Raw genomic sequence first — 26285 nt, forward strand, 5'->3', positions numbered from 1 at the left:
GCCTATGTGAATGATCTGTGATTGAAATCAATTTCGTCTTAAAACCATACAGACCAAGAATCTGTTTCATTACGAATTAACGTCTGCTAATTGCTTTCTTCAAGTTGACACTAACGCGTCTCTAAATTATGCTGTAACTCAAACCCATCCCTCACCCTCCAGTCTTCTATGATTAGCACGCCCCCCTGTGTTTTTTGATGGTGGTACAATTTTTTCTTGACGTTGTGATGAAGGCTGTCATGAGTCTTTTTGTGTGGTTGCAACTAATATGATATAGAGTTAGCACATACGCCATTGGATTATTGTATAGGTTGTGTTCACTTCACTTTCTAGAATTTGATCACGTCATAATCTCAGCTGGAGAGCAGGGTCCATTTTTGAATAGCCTATTGTCATCACTTTTGGACACTTTTATGATAATAATTTGGCCTTACTTCAAACAAGCTGACAGAGAAGATGTTGAACTTTGTTGTTTCATATGGATTGTCCCAGTAATGACAGAGATATTGGTCATAAAACAAGTCAATCTGCATTAACAGTTACCATAACCACCATGGCTTTTTTTAACCGATCCTCCATGTCAGTTTTAAACTATAGGCTCTTTGAAATATTGTGATGTCACATAAATGCAACCCATTGCTCCAAACAGAAAGGTGCTTTAGATTAAACCATAAGCATCAATTAAAGGAAAAAAGCTTACTGCACTTGTATAATACTAAACACACGCCACCAAAGAGAAAGAAAACAACTTTTTTTTTTTTTTTTATCAAATGCATTAGACATTTTTTCATTCAACTCACATTCAGTGAACAAAATAGAGAATATAAATAACTTACAAAGTTTCAATACTCAACAGACACAAATAATTATATAATAATCTGTAATTACTTCATCTGACAGTACTGGCATGCATTGATAAAAAATTCTTAACTTTCTGATTTCTCAGAAATGTCTTTAAACATCTGCTGCTCTCTGCGAAGACGCATTCTTTCTTTAAAGTCCTCCATATCCTTTCTCTGCATAAAAAAGGGTTGAAGTTAATGAAAGATGATCACCCAAAATGACTAACATATGATCAAACTACAACGTCACAGGGTTTGTGGTTTTGTTGTTATCATCATCATCATCATCATCATCATCATCATCATTATTATTATTATTATCATCATTATTATTATTATTAGCAATAATATCACACTTACGTGGAGTTCTTCATCTGGTGGAAAGATCTCCCTCTGTTTCAGAAATGAAATTACAAATTAGTAGTAGACACGTTGCAAGTTACTGTTCGATTTGGCATTTTTCTAACCTTTCTCTTTACCACGTACTCTTCAAAATACTCGGCTTGGTTTGAGATCCAAAACATGGCCACGGGAAAAGATAAATACAGCATCATCTGTGAAGGCAAATTTACAACATTGACCTCAAATAGTCTTATGCTAACAGCTAGCCGGAGCTGCTGACACTTCAACAAAAACACAACTAGATTAATAATCTTACAAAGATCTTTGTAGATTATGAAAATGTAACTTACTCTAAATATCTCTATTTTCACACCCATTTTGCCATACGTCAACACGATGAAAAGTCTTACATCAGGTAGTATTACATGTTCATAACATGGAAGCGTTCAACACTTCCGGGTTTTTCTAATTCTGACCTGTAATCATTGTTGACGGATGCAATATCGCCATCTACCGACAAAACCCATTACACTAAGATCAACATAAATACAATGATATCATATTATTTATGTTGCTTTAAACATATACATTTCCGTACTATTCTATTCGCAGTACAAAACGCGGGTTCAAAATTACTACGCATTTTGAACCCAGTGTTTAGTATCTTTATATACTTTTAATGGATTTCGACACAAAGGGGCGCTGTTAACCACAATGTTACTTTAATGAATACTGTATTACTGTACCTGTACACCGTGAAAATGGCAATATTAAAATTAGATATTAAGAACATCAAAATAACAAATTATATTACATTTAAAGAAATACATGGGCCACACAGATCAACCATTCCTTTTTACTGTGGCATTGCAAATTGTTTTAAACATGTTTGCACAGATGAGCAGCAATTAAATGCTAGCGTGGACCCCACTGTAATGATTAACTTATTAAGAGGGGAAAAACAGTATATTATTGATTTAGGTGTCCTTTTCTAAATTCTTTACTTTTGTGTGAGACGTTCTTTACGTTGTCAACGAAAGACGTACGTGTTGCGTCACTGACAGCGAGAGGTGTTCAGGATCCTCGGAGAGAAAGATCCCGCGCGCCCTGGCAACCTGATTAAACCAGGTAAATGCCATTAATCTACCCATCACCACACCTCATTAAACTGTAAGCATAGACGGTAAGAAACAAAATAAACAATATTGTCTTATCCGGAGAGGTATTGCTGTTGCACTGCGCTCACTGAGCTCGTTCTCCTGTACAGCGGCCTACTTCTGTTAGCTTACTTGCTAACCGAAGCTAGTTACCAGTTGTCTGCTCAAAGACACAATAACCGCACCGATATTACACGTCTAATTCACCACATATTCACATTTAAACTATTGATGATCAAAATTACGCACTAAGGGTGAAAGAAATAGAACTACGGACACTGTGTTAGCCATGGATTGCTAATTTGCTCGTCGACTGTCTTGTGTTGTGAGACGCTGATGGCGCACACTCAGTCTGGGCTTTTTGCAAAGAATGGGGCAGCTAATGCAAAATGGAAGTGTTTTGTTCTTGAGCCTCAGACGACTGGGATGTTCGAAATAATAACACTGTACCTGCAGCAACGTTCTGTTGTACGGGGTATATAACATTGGCGTCCTTCACAAATCATGACTTTACTGTCCCCGTGGCTTCAGGAGGATATTGCCTCCTTGGATAAGCTAAGTTTTGATATGGAGCCCGCTGCTTATGCGGCTCTGCTGGCACATCTGGAAACCGTGGGTTATTCTACAAAGGTGTATTTGGTTTGTAAACTTACTACACATGGTCATATGACATGACGTTACTCGTTGACCGGTGTAAATGTCAAACTATGAATCCACAACATAAACGTTGAAAATGCTAAAATAATGAAGCAACATTTACATGTTTGGACCTCTCCACAATCACGCGTGGAGCTGGTTATGTGTGACCATATAAAGAACTCCTTGTTACACTGTGTCTTAAACAGAAACATTCTTTTCCTAAAGCTCTGTGTTTTCTATTTGTACTGATATTTTGCGAAATTAATCATTATAAACTCCTCAAACCAATTTAGGTAAGTAAGCACATCATATTTACAATGGTGTGCGCAATAACAATAGTTTGATATAATATTGACATCTGTCTGAAGTGATTTACTAGTTATTACGTGGACTAAAATGAGTCGTGAATATTTTGTTCTATCATTATCATTCTGTAACATACTGTGACCCATAATGCCCACGCAGTCACCCTGTGTTAATATCGTTTAATATATATAATGGACTGTATGCTGATGTATATAATTTGTACATAATGTTCCATGTCATATTGGTTAGTACAGTCTCCTGTGTTGAAGAATCTTGCTCCCCCTTTTTTACTTTTAGATCATCTTATTGTGTTCTCCAGTTGTGTTGCCATGGTAACTGCATCCGTGGCCTAGTTGTCAATGACCTCTGAATAAAAAGGAGGCTGTGGTCTGAGAAAATGGGTAAATACACAAAGTATTTGTTTGAGTAGAATTTGAACGAGCCCTGGATGTTTTGTTGGCTGAGCACGATACAGATTTAACTGTGGACACTAATTCAATTGAAAGACTCCTTGTCAACAAAATGCACTTTTTGTTAATTGTTGTTTTTTATTTTTTATAAAATGTTGACAGACGTAATAATAAAGTTGTACATTTTCAACACTTTTATGGATTCATTAGTTTTTTTATAAACTGTTCTGTCTGTCTGTGTAGTTGAAGAGGATGGATTCTTGCAAGGAACAATTTTATGGCAATACTGTTAATACGTTAATTGTTTCTTTTGTTTTTTGGTGACACTTTTCAACTCAAATTTATGTTTGCATATTTAGTATTTTGTATAGATTTTTAAATATTATTCATATGTATTTTATCATCAATCGTGAAAAGTGTCTTCTATGGTGAGGTAGTGTGTATTTAGCATACAGTATTTAAAAATTGCCGTGTAGGATATCTGCATTGGAGGCTGTGTTAGTGTCGTTGACGTGATCATCCATGAGTATTGACTTTGTTGTTGGTACTGGTTTACCTGACCTTAGTCTCTACTGTTCCACCTCTTATCTCAGTTGTCTCCTCGTCTGCAATGGCAGCCCAGGTTCACTGTGGCAGCTGCTGTTGCCTGTGAGAGTGGTGCATAATAATAGCACGTGGATGGAGCCTTCAGAGAATCAGGCCAGGCAGCGGAACGAAGATTAATATAAGAAAATACTTTAAATATAATTATGTGTTCAGGCTTACTGTACACTCAAGTTAAAGTTAAATTGTGTCGACTGCTGTGCGTTTCAATTTGATCTAGAATGGTGTTATTTTGGTAATTAATTAGCAACTAGTTATTTATCATTTAACTTAAGTAGTTATTTTAAAATAATATGAATTGTGTAGTAGCAGAACACAAAGCATCATTTCATCATTGGTGAAAGGTTTCAAGAAGATCTGCCTAATTTATGTGGTCCAGACCAATATCTCTGTGTGAGGTTTTATTTTTTATTCACTTTATCATTTATATCCTGAACAGACTTCTAGAGAACTTGTTGCTTTGTGGTTTTGGCGTAGTCTCTAGAATGTAGCTATTTTTAGCTTTTAAATGGAATTTGTAAGGTCAATGCAGGCATACTAATCAAAGTACTATCAGATTTGTGAGCCGTGTCATATTTCTTTGATAGTTTTGAGGTGAGCTGCTACGGTTGTTGCACAATATATTGTATAATAACATAATATTTATATCATTAGTGTTGACAAGGAAGGCTCTTGATTTATTGGGGAAGCTGTATTTGAGTGGCCTGGGGACTGGGGGTAGTGTGTGGGGGTAGGGCCTCATGATATGGATGTAGAAAATGCCATGCAGGGGGTGGGGTGTGAAGGTGTAACAGAGCCTGAGACAGAGAAGAGCGCAAGGACCTTCAGCTATTGATGGGAAATAGGGGAGGGGTGGAGAGAGAGAGTGAGCGAGCGAGGGAGGGAGGGAGGGAAGGAGGAGGTCTGTGTGGGCTGAGGCTCTGCTGAATGAGGAAGCGGAGAGCCATTTTTACTGTTGAGTAACTGGATGTTGGTCGGCCGTGCTGGAACAGCGAGAGCAGGAAGTGCTGGGTTCGGTCGGAGTCTGTTGTCTCTCCCTACCATGTGCTTTTGCCTTCTCGGCTCCATTTAAGTTGGGGAAGCCCTGTGGAGGACACACAATGCAGCAAAGAGCCTGTGGCAACTGGGCCGTTGCACTGCTGAGAGGGGGATGGGGTGGAGAGAGGACCGGCTCACACAGCTAACAGCCTGCCGGCTGGAGGCACAGCCTGGACACAGTCTCCAGGCTGGAGCCTTCCTGGAACGGCATCAGACTGTGTCTACTACATTACGGATTACTCATCATGTTTTCTGCTGTTTTATGATGTGAACTGAGCCGGAGGAACAAGATCCCTCTGTGATTTGGAGAAGTCAAAGGGAAAGACCAACTTCTGTGTAATTCTTTGATGCCCTCTTTTGGAAATTTTTTGTTGTTGCTGTAAGGTTCATACGTGGATTACATGATGCATGCCAAGTCAAACGATTTGTTGGATTTCCAAAAACTGGACGCCCTTCTGGAAAAAATTGCACATTCAGTCTCAGTGAAAAGGTAATGGAACTTAGACCAAACTTTTGTAAGAAGACTTTGTTAAACCTATCATAGACGTCAAGAAAGTGTTCAGCTTGTTTCTGTTTTCTTGTTTTTTGTCTGGTTCTTAAAATACAACATTTGTTGTTAAAAGTTAGGCTTTGTTGCTGTGGTTTCATGACTGCAGTTTGGGTTTTGCAAAGTTATGAGTTATTTGGTGGTGTGTGATTCAGTTTAGATATGGGATGCAGTATTTTATTTGTGTTTAGGACTGTATTGTTATCCAGATTTTAGCCAGAAGCCGTGGACCTACCTCCCAGAGAGAAGGGGTGTGGGGGAAGGGGTTCAGAGGAAAAGGGGGTTGTGTGAGTGTTGGTAAAGATGACCGTGGATTCCTGGAAGGGTTTGGCCGTCCCATTCAGAGCAGCTGAAAGTTGAAGATGAAAGAATGTATTACAGCTGAGTCACACTCTGAGTCACTTTCTGTGCCTAGCTCTGATTCATTCAGTAAACATAGGTAATCGTCCCTTAAGAGACCATATCCAACAGGTCACACCATGGCCAGTGGTTTTGACATGAAATCAAAATGCTTAACTTTATCTCTTTGTTTTGAACTAGAAGCCCTTGTTTCATCACACACCAAGTGTGACAAGGGTAGGGTTGAAAATCTTCCCTGGAAATTAACAGGAATATATGGGAATTAATGGGAATAAAGAGAGAATCACCACAATAGAAGTAGGGTTGTTCCGATTCCGATACTGCCGATACCACAGATTTTCCTGGTATCGGTATTGGTGCATACCCAAATCTAATGCCAAACTACAGACTATAAAACCCCTTATAATCACGTTTGTGTCATCTTTTTTTTGCCTACGTAGAATCGAGCACCATAAGTCACAGTGCACAAATTTAGTTTAGTATGCATACCGAGCCATGTACTATTCGTTTTGGCATATTTTTACAAGCTTTGTTATTGTTTTTATTCACTTGCTGTGGTATTGGACTGGTACTCGATATCGGCGACTACTCTGAACTAGGGGTGGGCCATATCGTATCGCACGATGCGATTATCATGATATAATTTTTTGATAGAGTTGTAATTTTATATATCGTTGTGGACATGATATGATGCGTTGCGCTCAGCTCCATCAGAGCAGCATAAACAGTAGCTGTAGAACCCGGGGACAGGTGCTTAAAAAGTAAAATGAAATGAATGATGTAAACTGCTTGAGTAGATCATATTTGCGAGGACATTAGTGTGCTGTTAAAAAAATAAATAAATAATGAAATATCACTTAATTAATCTTCCCAATAGGTGTAAGGCTGGGATTTTGAAGTTATTTTTCCATTGTCAGATATATCATTATCGTGATATTTCTTTTTTTATATCGTGATATACATTTCAGGCTATATCGCCCTGCCCTACTCTGAACCCAAGTATTGGTATCCGATCGGATGGGGAAAAACTGGTATCGGAACAAAAATAAATAGAAGGTTGCTTCGTTACCAGTGTTGGATAACGCTACTTTTAAAAGTAACGCATTAGTTAGCTCGTTACTTGTTACGTTACTGCTCTACTTTATTATGAAGGTAGCGCGTTAGAGACTCATGTTACCCATAATACACATCTATATATAGCCTTCATTTATCGATCATTGTTTTCCGAAGAGGAATGCTCCGTTTCACAAAGTGAGTTGCCAAAAAGCTAGCTCACGTAAACAGCCCGATACCAGTACTTCAATCAGCACAATACATTCACTTCTGAGCATTATTTTATATGTGACAAATTACAGCTAAAGGCAACAATAATGAGCATGTCGACTTATCAAAGCCAAAGCCTAGCTTCGTTTGTAAACAGTTTGGCTCTGTCAGAAACTGCGGCCGTTTTTCGAAAAGAACGTCTATAAAGGAGCTCTTACGCCTTACAAAGTGCATTGAATTGGTAATAATAAACACACAGCATACTCAGTCATCTTGCTTTAGATTGTACAGCTTTCCTCAACCACATAACCGGCTGCGAGTTTGTTGTTTACATTGGGTCGATGCTGCCAAAAGCAGGCGAGGGCTAGCGTCATCGTGGTCTCTTTAGCTTTGCCTCCAGCTTATATTCACCAAGTGTGTGCACTGTGCATTATTACAATGTTATATTATTTTTAAAGTCTGTGCCGTGTGCCAGTCTGTCGAGAGTGTTCTATAGTTTAAGTCTGCTCTTTTTAATGCATTTCTGTATCAGACACAAGCCCATTGTACAATACTGTACGAGGGAACAGTATGGGTCACTGTCTGTCATGATAACGACAGGTGATTTTAAGCTATTACCGTGTGATAAAACTTTGTCCCACCACTTATTAGAAAGAACATTAAGAGGAATTTTGGTTTAGGAAAGTTGAGGATTATGTTTATGCTGTTTGACAAGATGATGTGGAGCCTCACATTTATATGGGTCGTGATGTAACATTGCGCATGTTTTATGGTTCAAAAACAAAAACATTGGTAACCCAAATATATTGGTTGAAAGTTTCCGGAAATTTATCGCAATTTCCCACTTTTCAACTCTAGACAAGGGTAATTTCTCAAATTGTGAACAAACATGGACGAAACATGTTGTGTTGACATGGTAAGCATCACTTTTGTCAAAGATAAGGAAAGTGTCCCTAGACCATAGATCAACGATACAGATAATAGAATGGTATTGATCGAATGCAACGGAAGCTTATTTTAATTGAGCTTTTCACATGACACAAGTCACTCAAAGCGCTTCACACAGTGTAGGGCAGGGGAAGCAAGTGTGTTTGGTGGAGGGACGATTTTCTTCGTCAAAAGGCCCGACCCTCCAATTGAAGCATCACTTTCTTCAAATGCTAGTGTTGTACATTATAAATGGCTAATGGCTAAATGGGTGTTCTGCGAAGAAACTTAAAAAAAAAAAGTACAGTGTTTTTCACATTGGGTAGAGCAGATTCTTGACAATGCGAGTGTTTTCGGGCTCAACACACGGCAGGCGACAAACGACAGCGACCGGCATAAACACAATCTCCAAGTTGAAAACCAACACACAGGACGCGACAAAACTACAGTGGCCTAAATCCCCGCTGACTGGTTCTAGTGCTAGGCAACAGCGACAAAAGTTCTCAACTTTCTTGAATTGCATCGCAAACCAGCCTGTGCACGTCTATGTGTCACTAAACAATTATAAAAATAGCATAATTGGGGGAAAAACTATGAATAAGCATGCCCTCCCGCTTTACCCGTGCAGAGAGTCCATCTGAAGTGGTTTGTGTGAGTGCGCCTGATCGGCTGAACTACCAGCAAACATTTATAGTGGATAATTTATAGCGGACCGAGGTGTGTAGGATACAAGCATGGTATGTGGAACCCGGCTTTATTTAAATTGATCTCGATGACGTAATTTCTTGTGGACAAGTGGAGCCTCACTGATCACATTTTTCACTCACTAGTCCACACACGGGGGTGGTAAGCTACGTAGCTACATCTGCCCTGATGGTCCCTCTGACCACCAACATTCATTCATTCACTCACTCAGACAGACAAACATCATTCATTCTGGTCTATTGTACATATTTTTAGCAGTAGAGGAAACCGGAGTACCCGGAGGAAACCTACGCAGATATGGGGAGAGAAAGGCCTCGTGTGGTCCGGGATCGAACCCGTGACCGTCTTGCTGTGAAACCTTAGCAATAACCGTTGCGACACCATGCCGACCATGATATGCAGAAGAGTACGTTTCTACATTGTCTGTCAGTCAGAGATGGGTGATTATAAATAGGTCACAATTAGTTGTTTTCACTGTGGGGAAAATTACGCCAGCTGGAATATTTTTTACAACTTAATGGCACCGAAAGACAATGTAATGGACTGCTGGTAAGGCCATGGCCACGGCATGTTTTTCTTTAAACAATAATGATTATTTTTCTACACTGTAGGATCTACAGCAATGTTTTAATAGATCTGATGATCTATTAGCTGTTCCATTCTTTAACCCGGTTCGTCCATTCATTTTATGAACGTACATTAGATATTTATCATTTCCAAAGTGCATCACACAACATCATACCGCTGTTCTAAAAGGGGATTTTATCGATATCAGCATTTAGCCGCTGTTTGCGCAGCTTTAGCTGGTTGTTAGCATAACATTTGCATGTAGCTTACCTTCATAGTTGCATTTAGTTTTTTCTTTTCTGTTTTTCAATACAGCTTGGCACCTCTGAATAACTCCCACCAGAAGGCAGCATTTGTCCACATTTGTTCTCATCATGGCTTACAAAACTTGTAACGACGATCTGTACAGCGTGCTCATCTGTGGGGGCGTCGCCCACAACAAATGCAGGTGTGTGTGTGTGGGGTATAGTCGATACATGCACGTAGATCGAGGCGTGCGCGGTCTGGTCGCGCAATCTGGAACGACACCTTAAATGGCTGATGATCAGTTCTGGACGCAGACATGTTGTTGGGGTCATGTTTTCCCGCGGTTTCTTGAAAGATGGGTTTGTTGCAGAGAGAAGCAGCACATTTCTGGTCTGATGCATCCCCCACCTCAGTAACGAGCTACTTCCTCTACACAAGGCACAGCCGTCGTCTTTGATGCATGTTCAGGGCAAAGGTCAACACAGGGCTGTACCACATGCAACTTTTGGACTTTTTCAATGTGTGGTAGCTCAAAGAAGCTTGATAGTTTACTTTTCTGGGAATTGACACAGCATCATCAAATTGACCGTTATTGTATCAATTCGAGTTAAAGTGAAAGCGATACTGCGAGGTAGTATGAGAAAGGAAAAAAAGGAATTGTACTACCATTTTCAGATATTGTCTACTACAGTAAGAAAAATGTGAAAAATTAAACACCAAATAGACATTGCAGAACGTTTTTGATACAATGCTACAATGAATGTGTGCAGTAATAAAAGCTAAAGGCCGTCCAACAAAATATTTATTACCATTTTTGATGTTTTTTTTAATAGTATTTTTGTGGTACTAAATTAGTGTATTTATGAGTAAACAATTACGCCGTAACACGCTTTAAAGAAGAACTGAGTAACTCGTTTACCTTAATAGACCTTTTTGTAGTCCCTCTGGGGGTAATACAAGTGTTAATGGGATAATTAGGGGGTCTTTCATCTCCCCCTGGTGTCTCTGGCCAGAAAACCACAATTGCACCTTTCCCTGCACCGGGTCGGAGGCGCAATACACACTAATAGAATCAGTTACAATCTCTAGAAATGTTGTGAAGTGTTTCAGAACAGACCATAAGACTACCATTAGTTAACCCTATTACTATGACCGCACGTTGTTTACATGTTTTGCAGGGGCATGGCAGACTGTTGCTTCACTGCATTAACTATTCATTCCCATTAGGCATGCACAAGATGGACTTAGCTTGATGGAAGTTGAGTTGGTAACCTAATAGCTACAAGCGGTTCTCATTGTAACGGGTTTGCCTCACCATTACCCCTCATGTGTTGCCTTTTTAGGTTAAATCATCAATTTAAGTGTTTGTCCTTTTTGACAAACCGAGAAGCAAAAGTGAGTCCTCCTCGTCCTTTTGTAGTACTTAATGAATTAGTTGGTGTTCAAAACCGTATTGACACACCACCACGCGGCGTGCACAGTGGTTAATTAGCTGTCGAGTGCCATCTGTCTAGTACGTGCACATCCAGGGACCACACAGCAGCGGCAGCCATCTGGGCACGCTCACAAAATTATTACCTTGACTGGCCGTCCTGAGACTTCCCACATGGCTTAGATCTGTTTGTTGTCATTCCATAGCAACTCTTAAAAGACATACCGAGACAGGATTTCAGAGCACGACTTATGTGTAGTGCTGTATGGCCATCTTTTTTTTATTATTAATTGGACTGAGAAGCATGGGATGGTTTGCAAAAATGTCATACCATGTAGCGAAAACTGAATTCACTTGTGGGATAGTTTATTTCTACATCAAGGTTTTTGTACAAACATAAAATGTACACGTTTACTTTCCTGTGTCATTTAGATGTAAATCTTTGTTCTCGATAAAGCACATGGCATGTTACAGAGTCTGTAATATTCACAATTGCCATTATTACCAGAATTGATTATATTCCATAAGTTGAGTTTTTGTGACAGGCCTACAACACTGTAACAAGTGTTTCCCACAGATTTGTGACTCTGGGGGCACTGGGTGAAGCTGAAAACGGTATTGCTGTGAAATCCCAAATGCAATTTGAATTGTAGTGGTTGTCAAATTGCAAAGACTGCAGTTTAGGCATTACAATATCCTTTGCAAAGAGCACAATATCCCATCTCCATTTGGGCTTATTATCTAACCTTCTAAGTAGACTGTTGTAGTTTAGGGGGTCATATTTTAGACTTAGACTCATTTCATGTGTCTGGATGTGTTTAAAATATTCATGGTGAACTGAATCTTGATTATAAAATAATGAAAAATACAAAATCAAATTGACATCTCGATACTTGTCAGTAATAGCACAGTTCAGTGATTTTTCAAAAACGATGCTGTGTCATCCATGAGACCACCGTAGTCTCCTCTAATAATGGCTGTCATGGCTTCCAGAAACTTGTACTGTTAAATTTCTGACTGTGTCGATGCCTCCTGTTGCCGTTTGTGTGTCACACTTGTTTTCCCGCTCGTACGTGAAGGTTATTCGAGTTCAGCCTGTGATTTGCTAAGAACTCAAAGGGCGACTTTCAGGTTTGTTCTTGTCTGCCATGTCTTTTTTTAATTTGTCGGTTGAGTAGCGTATGGTACGTTCTTGGTCTTGCAGTTGTATTATTTGGGAAGAAAGAAGGAAGTGAGGATGTCACTGTATTGCATGAGAAAAGTAGTTTGTTGCATTGTTGGTTTGGCTGAAAGATTTGAGGGGAAATATCAATATTCAGATATCGCATTGGTGTTGATGTTTGAGAAAAGACTTAAAGGGGGCCTATTATGCAAAATCGACTTTTTCAAGCTTTACATCATGTTATTAAGTCATTCCCTCATTAAAACCATGCCTGAAGTGTTGCCTTTGCACATTCACGTATTTTCGAGTAATCTGTAGAAACTCTGATGGCGGCCATTTTAGGGATAAAACGCCTGATCCCTTCAGGAAACGCCCTCGACCTCCAGGATACGCCTCCGACCTTTCGTCACCAGCCGAGTAACCAACCACTGCTCCTCAGCAGAACCCCCTCCCCGCAGTGTCTAGCCCTAAGATGTAAACAGAGTCATCATGGAGGATTAGCTTCATGTGTTGTGAACCGGAGCCACAGTAGACTTTTACAAAGACACACATCAGTGTTTCTGTTACCTAAACACCCAGGATTAAAACCGGTGACAGGAACACTTATTTCAGTGTCTGGTTCTGCGCTGGGCCTTGATGATGCACAGAGCCTCCGGAGAAAGCTAATGCTAAGCTAAACCTCGAGTCATCACGTGAAAACGAGAAATATGCACAAATAAAGTCAATAAAACCACCACACACATAAAGAACCGTTTAACAATGATCACACACGGAGCCAGGCTTGTTGATTTGGAAGTTTATTGCTCACATTTCATCTACAATGGGTCATAGCCGAGTGGTTTTCTCCCGGAGCTAACAAGCTAGCCGCGACAAGCTAACGGGAAAATTCACTGAATACAAGCATATTATGCATTGAAAACGTCACTAAAACAGGCAACTGCTTGAAGCTGCCTTTATGATGATCACACACTGAGCCGGGCTTGTTGATTTCGTAGTTTATTGCTCACATTTCATCTACAGTGAGTCGTAGCCGAGTGGTTTTCTCCCGGAGCTAACAAGCTAGCCGCGATAAGCTAACGGGAAAATTCACTGAATACAAGCAGCATATTATGCATTGAAAACGTCACTAAAACAGGCAACTGCTTGAAGCAGCCTTTATGATGATCACACACGGAGCCTGGCTTGTTGATTGTGTAGTTTATTGCTCACATTTCATCTACAGTGAGTCTTAGCCGAGTGGTTTTCTCCCGGAGCTAAGGCACTATTAGCCGCGACAAGCTAACAACCTTCACCTTCACAACATTCATTGAAAGCAGGCAGCATATTATGCACAAATAACGTCAATAAAGCCGGCAACTACTCGAAGCAGCCTTTACGATGATCACACAATGAGCCTGGCTTTACACATTTGTGGTTTATTACAGACTTTTCATCAACAATGAGCTGTAGTCGATTATAACAAGCTAACGGGGTAACCTCGAAAAACCATTGTCCACCTGCGGAGATAATGTCCGTCTTTGAATCGTATGGGCTCCTGCAGATCCTGGTGTCGTCCATGGGGGTATAGTTAGAGATCCATAGGGCATGGCAGTAGCAAAGAGATAGCCTCCAAACAGCAGTTATTTTTCAGGCAAGAGCCCCTTCCAAGCGTCCGGTGTGGAAGGTTCGTTTCCAAATAATATCCTGTGTGGCCATTGTTCACAAAGTGATAAACAGTAGGTCCTTTCCAACAATAAAAATTAAAATGCACCGATCGTAGTTTCAATACTGTTGAGACACAGAGTGTTGTTGTGATGCCACAGACAGCGTGTGGAGGGGGCGTGTCGGAAAGGGTCAGAGGTTCTTAAAGAGACAGAGGCCTATTTCAAGTCATTTGCTACCTCCATTTTGAAAGAGCAATTTTATACAAGGCAGTTATTCTAATTTACTGCATTGACAGACCAACAGAAGGTTTCGTCATCATTGTAGTGTGCTATAGACTGGTGCTATGTGGCTGAAAAAAGCATAATACCCCCTCTTTAAATATTATTGTGGTAAAAACAAATGTTAGGAGTCTAAACAAGCTCAGAGCAGGACACTGAGCATTAGTATCCACTGCAGTGTTGTCATTGATCTGGCTGGGTACTCGTCTGTTTCTTTTAGCCTCAAGGAGACACAAGCTGCAATCATGTGGTGTGTGAACTGCTTCCTTCTTCTCAGAAAGTGACTCATCAAGAATGAGATTAGTCAGAGGTCCACTCAGTTGTTGTTTATCTTTAGGGCCCTGTTGAGGGGGAGGTTGTGGACAAAGGCTACCAGACAGACTTGCACAACGTAAACCCTGTGATCCTCTTTTTTTTTTTTTTTTATAGCCTTTATTGATTCATTTATTTTGAAGCAGCCTGCGTTTGTCGTGTGTGAAAATGTTCTCTCTGTCGGTCGGGGGCTGAGCAAAGAAAAGGACTTGGTGTAACAGAACGGGTAGTACCTTCAGTTGCCAGATGACGCGAGCCTCCCTCCCTCTCTTCTCCTCCTCCTCCTCCTCTGTCCACCCACGTCTGTCGAAACACTCCCAGGGCCAAAGGCATCGCGGAAAAGATTGGGAAAAAAATCCTCAAAAACGAGCATATCGCCAAGGCAGACATGGCCCAGATGCGTTCTAAAAACAGCGTGTGCTATGAGGCAACTCTCCATCAGAGGAATGTGGTTTCACTTTGGTCTAAAAGCAAAAAAAGAGGAAACTATAGACTCAACCTCGAATGATAGAGCCTGCACAATATAGCGCATAAAATATCTTACCATTTTTGGTGATGCATTATCTGTATCTGTATTGCCCCCGCGACCCGGCCCCAGATAAAGCGGAAGAAAATGGATGGATGGATGGATTATCTGTATCACGAGACACCACAATGTATTGCAAAATAAATCACGAAAGTCTTCTGACTGAAATACTCAGTCCAAAACATAATGCATGGAACGTATATAAATGTGCAAAAGTTATTAATTTGGTTAAATTTGATTGGACAGTAAGGCTGTACAATATATCGCAAATAATAATGTATCGCGATATTAGGTGCAATATCCTAACCTTTATCTGACTGAGATCAACATCCATCCATCCATCCATTTTCTTCCGCTTTATCCGGGGCCGGGTCGCGGGGGCAGCAGTCTCAGCAGACATGCCCAAACTTCCCGATCCATGCACACCTCCTCCAGCTGTTCTGGGGGGACCCCGAGGCGACACGAGGCCAGCTCGGAGACATAGTCCCACCAGCGTGTCCTGGGCCTTCCATGAGGCCTTGTCCCACTAGAACATGCCTGGAACACCTCCCGCGGGAGGCGAGATCAACACATTTTTGCAAATTTAGTTACATTTCACGCTTGATTTGATTCTGATTTAGTGTTTTTGATGACTTCTGCTTGCTGAAAAACGTGCGATTTGTGTTTAAATTGAAATCATTTGAAATTAAAGACTGTTACCGCAATATTGCACCGCCGAATCACATATCGCGTGTTACTTCAATATCGTGCACCCCTATTGGACAGCATCGTCAACAGTGTGTCTCATTTGTGACTTGAAACCATTTGTTTTGTGTGGGTTTTAATTTCATGTAGTGCCATCATGTTAGGACACTTGAGTTTAGGTAGAGTATATGCCGCATGTGTCCTGAGCAAGTAAGGAACAGTGCTGCAAAACGTCTTTCGATTAAAGCAAAGGCGGTAGATTTCAAAAAGTTTCATGTGTTTCTCCTTTAGTGATGGTCACAGATAGGGATGCACGGATCCGACACTGGTATCGGAGCCGATAGTGGAAAAAATTGATATTATCTGGTATCGGCTACAAATATCCGATCCTGAACTGATACCAGTTTTGTCTCTCAACGCCTAAAAAATAACTTGTACCACCTAAGTCTAAGTGAATACGGGCACGCTGTGTATCTTTTTGAAGCTAATAACTTGGAGAATTCAATCGCAGAGTTGGTTTTAACCTCCGCAAATGTATTTTTGATCGCCGCGCAAAATGCCGTGGTTAGCATCAGTAGGCTAAAGCGAGCGGGAGCATGCTAATGCTAATGAAAACTAATCAAGGCTGGGTCCGAAACTATGATAGAAATACGTAAAGTTGCCAAATAAAATAAAATTGGCCACTGCTGAAGCCAAGTGTATTTTAGTTTAAGAAATAACTGATCTGACATATTTGTAATGATCAGATCACTTAATGTGAGTTCTTTAATGTAACCCAGTGATCCTTGTTAAATGTAAATCCAAGAGTTAATTAATAGGTAAAATTGATCATTGATCTGTACTATCATGACAATAAAATATGACTTCATTGATCTTTAAACAGGAGAAAAGAGTCAGTTAAATTTTACACTCAGAAAAAAGACACTTTTAAGAAAGTCTCTGGGTTTCGATAAATACCGGATATCGGCAGATACTCAAACTCTAGTATTGGTATCGGTAGCAAATAAGCTGGATCAGTGCATCTCTTGTCACAGACGGCTTCTTTTTGAGATGTTCATTATATATGTGTGAAGAAAAAAAGTTTATGGATACTTTGTTGTAAACTCTTGTGCTCAAACATAAATAAGCAGTTCGTTTTTACACGCTTAGGTTAAGTGTTTGATCAAAGGGAAGATATGTCTGTTTGGATTTGAAGAACCTTTATTATATTATTGCAATTGTTATTTTTGCCATGTCACGGTTGGTCACAGACAGTAGTGAAGATAGGCTTTGAAGAGTGTATTTTTTTTCCTGTGTGATCAGTTTATGTGGAGATGCATGTATACCTCCCAAAACCTGTTTGGTCAGAAAAGAAACTCTCACACTGTTTCACCCCTGCAGAGAGTCCAGTGAGGAGTGCAATGGGATCAGCGCTGCTCTGTCAGTGGAGTCTGTGCCGGGGCCAAGACTGAACCGGTGTCCTGCTAACACCACTACCCCTGCTCCAGCCTCAGCCCAGGGGCACCCGCCCACAACCACTCCTGCCAGGATGGGGGACGGCATGGAGGCAGCGCAGATGTCCAGCGGTAACAGCAGCACTCCGGGGCAAGCGTTGGGACCAGGCAACCCCTCACCCCCGGAGTATATCAACATGAACAGGCCAAAGCGGCAGACAAACCAGCTGCAGTTCCTCCTCAAAGTGGTGGTCAAGTCCCTTTGGAAGCACCAGTTTGCGTGGCCCTTTCAGGCTCCAGTGGATGCAATCAAACTGAATCTGCCCGTGAGTTGTGCATTTTTCTACAGCTAGGATCTTGACATTTTTTATGTGATCTGATAAATGTTTTACCTGTTGTTGTATGTGTTATCTGCAGGACTACTATTCAATAATTAAAATCCCAATGGACATGGGCACAATAAAGAAAAGATTAGAGAACAGTTACTACCGAAATGCCCAAGAATGTATCCAAGACTTCAATACAATGTTTACTAATTGCTACATTTACAACAAGGTAATAATCACACACTTCACACCTTAGTTGATGACCCATTATTCCAGTTTCTTTGATGAAATCTTTTCCCGCCTGTAGCCGGGAGATGATATTGTCCTTATGGCTGAGGCACTGGAGAAGGCTTTCCTCCAAAAAGTCACTGAAATGCCTCAGGAAGAAATTGAAATAGCTGTCATGACGGGCAAAGGACGTGGTAGAGGACGAAAAGATTCAGGTTGGTTTAACTTCACATTGTAACTGCATGTTGCTCCACTGACTCTAAGAAAACAACACGTCTATGTTGCTTTGCTTTGAATTAGGTTTGAACCTCAAACCAGGAGCCATCATCGACCCTTCATCCACGACTCCCCAAACCCGCGGCCTGTCCAGCCTGCCGACACCGCAGAGCAGAGGACCAGCACTGGCCACGCCTTCACTACCTCCTCAACCCGTAATGCAGGCCCTCCCCCCCCATGTGGCCCCCACGTTACCCAACCACGCACCCCAGCTTAGTGCCCCCTATTCCCTAACTCAACCAGAGTGCGCCTCCCATGTACCTATCATGACTTCTGTGCCTCCTCCTGCCCAGACCACCCTCGCCCCAGCATCTATTCAGAGCGCTGCCCCAATGCAGCAAAACCCCATGGCCATGACCAAAGTAAGTGCCACACTATCTGTTCAAATGTGAGAGGAATGATTTTTATAAGAAATGTATAAGATGATTTTGTTTTTTTGTTGTTTTTTTCAGCAAAGAAAGAGCCAGAAACGGAAAGCAGACACTACAACACCCACAGCAAATGACCAACTGAGCGAGTCGTCACCGGCAGAGTCTAAGTCGGGGAAAACGTTCCCTAGACGAGAAAGTACTCGACCTTCAAAAGTCATGAAGAAGGAGGCACCTGACTCCCAACATCACATAGGCCTGGGACCAAGTGGGGGTCTTAGTCCTAAACCACAGGATCAAATGGGATATTGTGCGAGCCTGGTTAGAGACATGCTCTCGAAGAAGCATGCGGCTTACGCCTGGCCATTTTACAAACCTGTTGATGTCGATGCACTAGGACTACACGATTATCATGACATTATTAAGCATCCAATGGACCTCAGCAGCATCAAGGTGCGTTCAATGTCATGGTGTGTCAAGAGGCTCATAAATATTTAAAAAGTAACACGCTCCATTTGTTTGTTAGGCAAAACTGGAGAACAGGCAATATCGGGATTCCCAGGAATTTGCTGCAGACGTGCGATTAATGTTTTCCAACTGCTACAAGTATAACCCGCCTGACCATGAGGTGGTTGCTATGGCACGCAAATTACAGGTAGGTGGTTTAACTTGCCAAAATACTATTGTACCATTACTGTACTGATTAAACCAACCTATTTTTCTTTTTTTTTGATAGGATGTGTTTGAGATGCGTTTTGCAAAGATGCCCGATGAGCCTGAGAACAAGCCTCTAGTTTCTGCCCCGGCCACGTCCCTTCACCACCCGGCCCCGGTAAAGCCTCAGCCGCCTATGAGCCACGCCCCTTCCTCTTCGGACAGTTCCAGCGACTCCTCTTCTGAATCGGAGTCGTCCACTGATGACTCTGAGGAGGAGCGTGCCCAGAGGCTGGCTGAGCTTCAAGAGCAGGTTTGTTATCAAACACAAAAAGCTTAAAGTCAACAAAAAACTTATCTGGTGAAATAATGGGCTCTTGTCTACACACAGCTGAAAGCTGTTCATGAACAACTGGCCGCCTTATCCCAGCCTCAAGCCAGCAAACCAAAGAAAAAAGAAAAGGATAAGAAAGAGAAGAAAAAGGAAAAGCATAAGAAGAAAGGAAGTGTGCCTGGCATTGTTGAAGAAATACAAGAACCTAATCCTGTGCCACAGCTCTCCAAGAGGAACAAGACCAGTAATACAAATAATAAAGAGCAAGTTTCTAAAAAGAAGAGGTACATTTTTGAAACAGTTTTGGTAATGTACTGTAGTCTGAGTTGAATGAAATCACCACCAATTTCTTTCCCCTTTAGCAAAAAGGAGTGGGTGAAAGGTAACCATCCCCCCGTTCTGCCTCCTGTCCCAATCCTGGAGGAAGAAGTAGGAGCTGCTGGTTCATCGGTGACTGGGGAGAAGTGTAAACCTATGACTTATGAGGAGAAGAGACAACTTAGTTTGGACATTAACAAGCTTCCTGGGGACAAACTTGGAAGAGTAGTGCATATCATCCAATCCAGAGAACCCTCGCTCAAAAACTCAAATCCAGATGAAATTGAAATTGACTTTGAAACGCTCAAACCTTCTACTTTGCGAGAACTAGAGAGATATGTCTCATCTTGTCTCCGGAAAAAGAAGAAGGCCCCTGGTAAGTTTGAACAACTTAGTAATGGCAACATATTGCATAAATAACAGCTAATAATACTACTTTTATTCAGCAGAGAAACCTATGGAGGCAATGTCCAAAAAGACTGGTTCCTCTTCAGAAAGTAGTGGCTCAAGCTCTGACAGTGAAGTTGAGGGGCCTGGTAAGCTACTAAATAACAGACAAACTCATGATGCATGTTTTTATTTATCGTCTTACATATATTACATATATTACTTTATCATTATTTTTAGGAATGTTGAAACAGCTAAAAAAGAAGGGTCATTCTGGGAAAGAAACAAAGAAGACTCATCCCCATGTCCTGGGACTGCCTGCTCAGCCCGGGCTCCAGCTTCAGCCCCAGCCTAGTCTTCTCCAACCCAACAGTCAAATGAAGGAGCACCAGCCTTCACCTGCTGGGTTCATCGCACCCCCTGTAGCTGCTCTGGAGTCATCACAGATGTTGGAATCAAGTTTTGACTCACTGCCGCCATTCGGCCAACCTCTCATGCATCTGTCCCATCACTCGGGCAACAACTCTTCTCCCCCCGCGCCGCACCTCAACGCTCACTCTGCTGCTCCTGTGTCCCCGGAGACGCATCCTTTCCTCAATCAGCATCCCGTCCTGCAATCCCCAGGTAAACACTGACAACCACATTTGTGAGACTAGAAAAATGTATTTTTAATTATTATAACTGTGGACACATGAAATATAGCATGTCTATAATCATACAGTGTTTCACGTGTGTCTTTTTGCTCCTGTTTCCCACTGTAGCCTTGCACAGCTCTTTGCCTCAGCAGCCTTCGCGACCGAGCCACAAGGCAGCACCTCTTCATACGAAACTTCCCCAACAACAAGCTCCGCAGCAGCCACAGCTTCCCCCAGCCGCTCCCCCACCACAGCACCAAATCCTTCATCCGGCTCAGCCCATGCACTCGCGCCCGTTGTCCCCACCAACCCTCACCCCACAGGGCATGCTCTCGTCTCAGCCTCCGCAGATGCTGCTGGCGGACGATGAGGAGCCGGGCTCTGCCGCTTTGAACCCTGTACAGTTGTATCTGCAGCAGTTTCAGCAGAGTCACCAGCCCCCACAGCTGCAGGCACTGCAGGCGCTGCAGGCACAGAGCCGGCAGCCACAGACAGGCCATTTGCAGACCGTCCCGGGCCAACTATCCTCCCAAGCTTCACTGCCTCCTCCCCAGCTCCCTGTCCAGTCGCAGACTCAACAAGCTGCCCCGCTTCAACCCCCCATTCAGCAAATGCCCCTTCACCCGCCCCGCCACATGCAGCACCCTCAGCAACAGCAGCCACAACCGCAACAATTGAACTTTCAGTCAACTCCTGGACTCGCTGGTCAGTCCCAGGGATCACAACACAAAGTATCAATGCCCAGCAACAAAGCACAACAAGTCATTCAACAACAACAAGAGCAGCCTTCGCCACGGACAGTAAAACCTGATCCTTACAACACAGGTGAGAACATCACGTCCTGCAGATCTGTAGTTCTCAAGCTTTTCACTCCAAATGCCACCTCTGTTACAGGATTATTCCAGGTCTAAGCTTAGGCTGAATCAGGTCTTAACTAGAACTAAACCAAGTCTAAGGCAGTGTAGGTCTAGTGTAGATGTAGTTCTAAATGAGAACTAAATTAAAAGGAGAAATCTGAGAAACATTGCTGTAGATACCTTAATGTCGATGAGTGTCTTTGCACTTGCTAAAATGTATCCTATTTTACTGACAGGTAACATGAGGGACAACCCGTCTCCACTCATGATGCATTCCCCTCAAGTTCCCCAATATCCCCCTGTCTCTCACCAGTCCCCTCCTCACAATATACAGTCTAAAAAGGTAAGATTAAGCCTCCAAATGCATTTTCTTCCCTTGGGACATAAAATCTCTCCACTTGTAAGACCCCAACTATTTTTTGCTCGTGTTTTAGCAACGACTACCTATAACACAAGACATTTTGAAGGATGAGAAACGTGCCCCGTCTCCTGCGATGAGAGGAGAGCCATTTAACCCCGCCATGAGACCGGACCATCAGAAACACGAAAGCAAGCCTCAGTCAGTCCACGTTCAGCAGAGGGCAGACCCCAAGTCCATGGACAACACGTCGCGACCCGTCATCCGATCGTCAGAGCCTACCGGGCCTCCATCCTCAAATTCGGACAAAGAAAAGTACAAGCAGGAGTCCAAGGCACAAGCTGCTTCGAAAAAAGTCCCGGTATGTTTATACAAAATTCACACACAATACTTTTTTCTTTACCTATATTAAATACTAATGAGTGTAATTTATATATTTTTTTACCCAGGATGTGAAACTAAAAAATATGGGTTCATGGGCCAGTTTGGCTCAAAAGTCGACATCAACGCCACTGTCTGCTGTGAAGTCATCCAGCGACAGTTTTGAGCAGTTCCGTCGTGCTGCTCGGGAAAAAGAGGAAAGGGAAAAAGCTCTCAAGGCTCAAGCAGAACAAGCCGAGAAAGATCGATTACGACGAGAGCAAGACAAATTACGGTAGGTTACTTTGGAAAGGACCGATATCTTAACGGAGACAGTTGATCATTGTTCCCTGAGTAAAACCATACCTTTAGCTTTGTTCATGCAAGTGTGATTCATCCTAAATTACTGTTGTCATTTTCTCCTCTACACGAGAAATCGCTCCATTGTGATTTCTCACAGACCCAAAAAGTCTCAAACACGTTAAGACTTTTACCATCCTTAGCAACTGTGTTTATTACAGCGCCATTTGTTAACATGCTCTTAGTGAATTATGATCGCTTGTATTTCTTCTAACATTCTTTCAATACTATGTTGTTTTTCCAGAGGGCGCGATGAAGACGATGTGATGGAGCCGAGTCGAAGGGTGCACGAGGAACCACGCAGCAGACGCCACGAGCCGCAGCACCTGCCCTCGACCCCTCAGCCCCCCCCTCAGCAGCCAGAGCCTGCACCTGTCCAGCCCCCTGCACAGCCCCCCACACCACCCCAACCTGCTTCGCAAAACCAACTCGACCAACAGAGAGAGATGGCACGCCGACGAGAACAGGAGAGGAGGCGACGAGAAGCGGTGAGATGATCAGTGTTGGGTTTTTGTATTAGGGACGTCCCGCTCCGAAAGCTCGGAGGCGTCTCCAGGAGGTGGGGGCGTTCCTAGGAGGCAAACTTATCCCTAAAATGGCTGCCGTCAGAGTTTTTATAGATTACTCAAAAATACGTGAATGTGCCAAGGCAACACTTCAGGCATGTTTTTAATGAGGTAATGACATAATAAACATGATGCAAAGCTTGAAAAAGTCAATTTTGCATAATACCCCTCCTTTAAGTAAATCTTAAATTAGAAGGTATTGTGGCGTAAAAATTAAGGTTAAATAGGCATTTAACAAAAAGGTTTTTGGAGCATTTTAAGCCCCTTCACAAAACAGCAGCATCGCAATCTTTCGTCAATTCGTCAATCATAATTAAAGTTACGCAGGTGAGAACCTAACATTTAACAACAGACAGAGCTCCATATCAGTGGTTTAATACTACAAATACTCTGAGGAACACTCGGAGAAGCACATTAATTACAGACAAAGTTCTGCCTCCGCTGCACTGCTGTCACAGCTCTTATAGTCCTGTCCCCCAACGAGAGTAAAGGTCACAGAATGATGTTCTCTGATTGGACGTGGCTCAATGTTGTCGTCGTCTTCTTTCAAACTGGTCTAAAACAGGGACTTTTACATTGCAACACTGACACAGCACTTATTAACTAAATCTTATCCTTTTACCACAAAACAAAGAACAAAGGTGCAGCCATAAAATTTGCATACAGTGCCTCACACAAATCCAGACCATAAATATTTAGCAATTGTTAAAATCTAAATGACAGCGCTGTCATTATTGCCATCTGCCTTTATTGTGTTTTTAGCAGAGCTTGGGTTGACAACAGCTGAAAACATCTGGATTGTTGATAATTTGCGATGTTTGATGGCTAATGCTAACAGCTATAGGGAAAATACATTGAGCTGGCTAATGGACTCTGAAAAGTCTTCCGGATTAGCCGGCTTGCTCACTGCTGACATACGATAGGATCGAACACCGCTTCTCCTCTTTATTTCTATGGTTAGCGGTAATAGCTTAGCGATAGCATTACCGTTTACAGCCGCTGCGGATTCACAACCATCTTTTGGTGGATATGACCATATCCAATCAATAAATCCGATCCAATTGGATACTCTCAAAATGCTACCGATTTGCGGCACAGTAGTACAGCGGTTAGCGCTTGTGCTTCACAGCTAGAAGGTCTGGGTTCGATTCCCACCAGGGACGGGGCCTTTCTGTGTGGAGTTTGCATGTTCTTCCCGTGTCTGCGTACTGCGTAGGTTTCCTCTGGTTACTCCGGTTTCCCCTACCACTAAAAACATGTACTATAGGCCAGGATGAATGAGAGTGTGTTTGAGAGTGCACATGAGGGCCGGCGGATGGAAATTAGCCTGAGGCTACAATCCGGTGTGGCTTGTTATTAAACTTGCACTGTCCCTACCAAATAAACCAATAAATAAATATCCGATCTGGACATCCCTGTCATTCCACAACTTCGTAAAAAAGCCTTTAAAATGATCACACACTGAGCTGTGCGAATTGAATTGTTCATGGTACATTTCTCAGCTACACTGAGCCATAGCCAATCGTAGCATGCTAGCCTAACCATTAGCCACAAGCCGGGTGCGCTAGTGGCGAGTGGGAGGTAAAGGAGAGTGCTTTACTGTTGCGTGAGGCTGCTGGAGGATCAGTCTTTGAGCATGCACCGTGGCACTTTGTATTGGTGCCGCAAACGATTGAAAGATTACTCAAACATGTGTGAACGGCTCAAAACACAACACCAGGTATGTTTTTGATAAGGGAACAACAATATAACATGATAGGTTTTTGTGGAATTCCTAGCCAATAATGAGGATGATATATTGTGTAGTGATTGTAGAATGTGGATTGTGGATTGTTTTTACTTTTTGTAACTCATCCCATTTTGTTTCCTTTACGTTTAGATGGCTGCAACTATTGACATGAACTTCCAAAGTGACTTAATGGCTATCTTTGAAGAGAACCTGTTCTGAGGAGAAGTGCATCTGAAACTTACCTGCAAAAATATGAAACAAAAACTTTGATGATGTACACTTCTAAAGATTAGTCATCATGGACCACAGACGCATGGACCAGGCAAGGAGCTCGGCTGGACACCGGTTGGGCTTCAGAGCTTGGTGTGCCCTTAGCAGACTGGTTGAAACGGATGGAAGAAGGAAACATCATTTTTGGATGTCGTTGCCCTGAAATTATGGCTTGACTTGCCCTGAAAGCTCACAAAAGAACTGAGAGGCAACCCATGCTGGCACAGTTGCCTTTGTCACACTTTTGTCTCAGTGTGCGTGGTTGTAAAAACAGCCAGACGAGAGACACCATAGTAACTTAAAAATGCTCTGATAATGTATGGACAGGCTGTGCAGAAGCTTTTAAAAACTGCCAGATGTCTTTGGTGTTGAAGAAGACTGGTCTTTTATGTTGTGTTTTTTTGTCAGTTGCAAGTGAACACATACAATGGTTAGGAGGGGACTTCCATACTGTAAATCATGTATATTTCTCAGCAGAGAAGGTACAGTTTGCCTTACACCTCTTTCCTAAACAGATCATTTTGTTCTGTGGCCTGGACACTTGGACAGACCAATAACACGCAACAACCAGGAGCAGCGTAGACCTTTTTCATCATTTAGTATCTACTGTAAAGAAGTATTTTCCTATACTGCAAAACTGTTATTTTCAACCTTTTATTTCCTCTTTATTAGACCTATGAATCTTCACACCAATACACTCCACCACCTATGTCTATGCCAAACTACCCATACTCTTTTAATGCTCACCTTTTTGTCCTGACACACGGTAGGTAACTAGAGAAAATCCTTGAATATATGCATATAATAATTCCAATAAGTATTTATCAAAGACAGAA

At 42.1% G+C, this 26285-nt stretch overlaps 2 protein-coding genes across 6 annotated transcripts; one reads left to right on the forward strand and one right to left on the reverse strand.

Annotated features, from left to right (window-relative positions):
- Window positions 1-904: 904 nt before the first annotated feature.
- Window positions 905-1691, reverse strand: pet100 (PET100 cytochrome c oxidase chaperone). Its single transcript, XM_079564245.1, has 4 exons — window positions 1535-1691; window positions 1310-1396; window positions 1203-1235; window positions 905-1016 (listed from the first exon to the last, which is right to left on the reverse strand). Exons 1-4 carry the CDS (start codon window positions 1559-1561, stop codon window positions 927-929), a joined length of 237 nt encoding a protein of 78 aa, XP_079420371.1. The 5' UTR covers window positions 1562-1691; the 3' UTR covers window positions 905-926.
- Window positions 1692-2217: 526 nt separating this feature from the next.
- On the forward strand, window positions 2218-26285 carry brd4 (bromodomain containing 4). Of its 5 annotated transcripts, none has more exons than XM_079564242.1 (18): window positions 2218-2312; window positions 17371-17749; window positions 17841-17978; window positions 18057-18192; window positions 18278-18615; window positions 18706-19074; window positions 19148-19276; window positions 19358-19588; window positions 19667-19893; window positions 19972-20303; window positions 20374-20463; window positions 20555-20938; window positions 21076-21774; window positions 22043-22149; window positions 22241-22525; window positions 22614-22819; window positions 23129-23372; window positions 25330-26285. In XM_079564242.1, exons 2-18 carry the CDS (start codon window positions 17519-17521, stop codon window positions 25396-25398), a joined length of 4215 nt encoding a protein of 1404 aa, XP_079420368.1. In that variant the 5' UTR covers window positions 2218-2312; window positions 17371-17518; the 3' UTR covers window positions 25399-26285. The 5 variants fall into 5 exon arrangements, with proteins under 5 accessions (XP_079420368.1, XP_079420369.1, XP_079420367.1 ...); XM_079564243.1 differs by having other exon boundaries at window positions 2271-2367; XM_079564241.1 differs by having other exon boundaries at window positions 2276-2354.

Source organism: Gobius niger (genome assembly GCF_951799975.1).
Source record: "Gobius niger genome assembly, chromosome: 10".
NCBI lineage: Eukaryota > Metazoa > Chordata > Actinopteri > Gobiiformes > Gobiidae > Gobius > Gobius niger.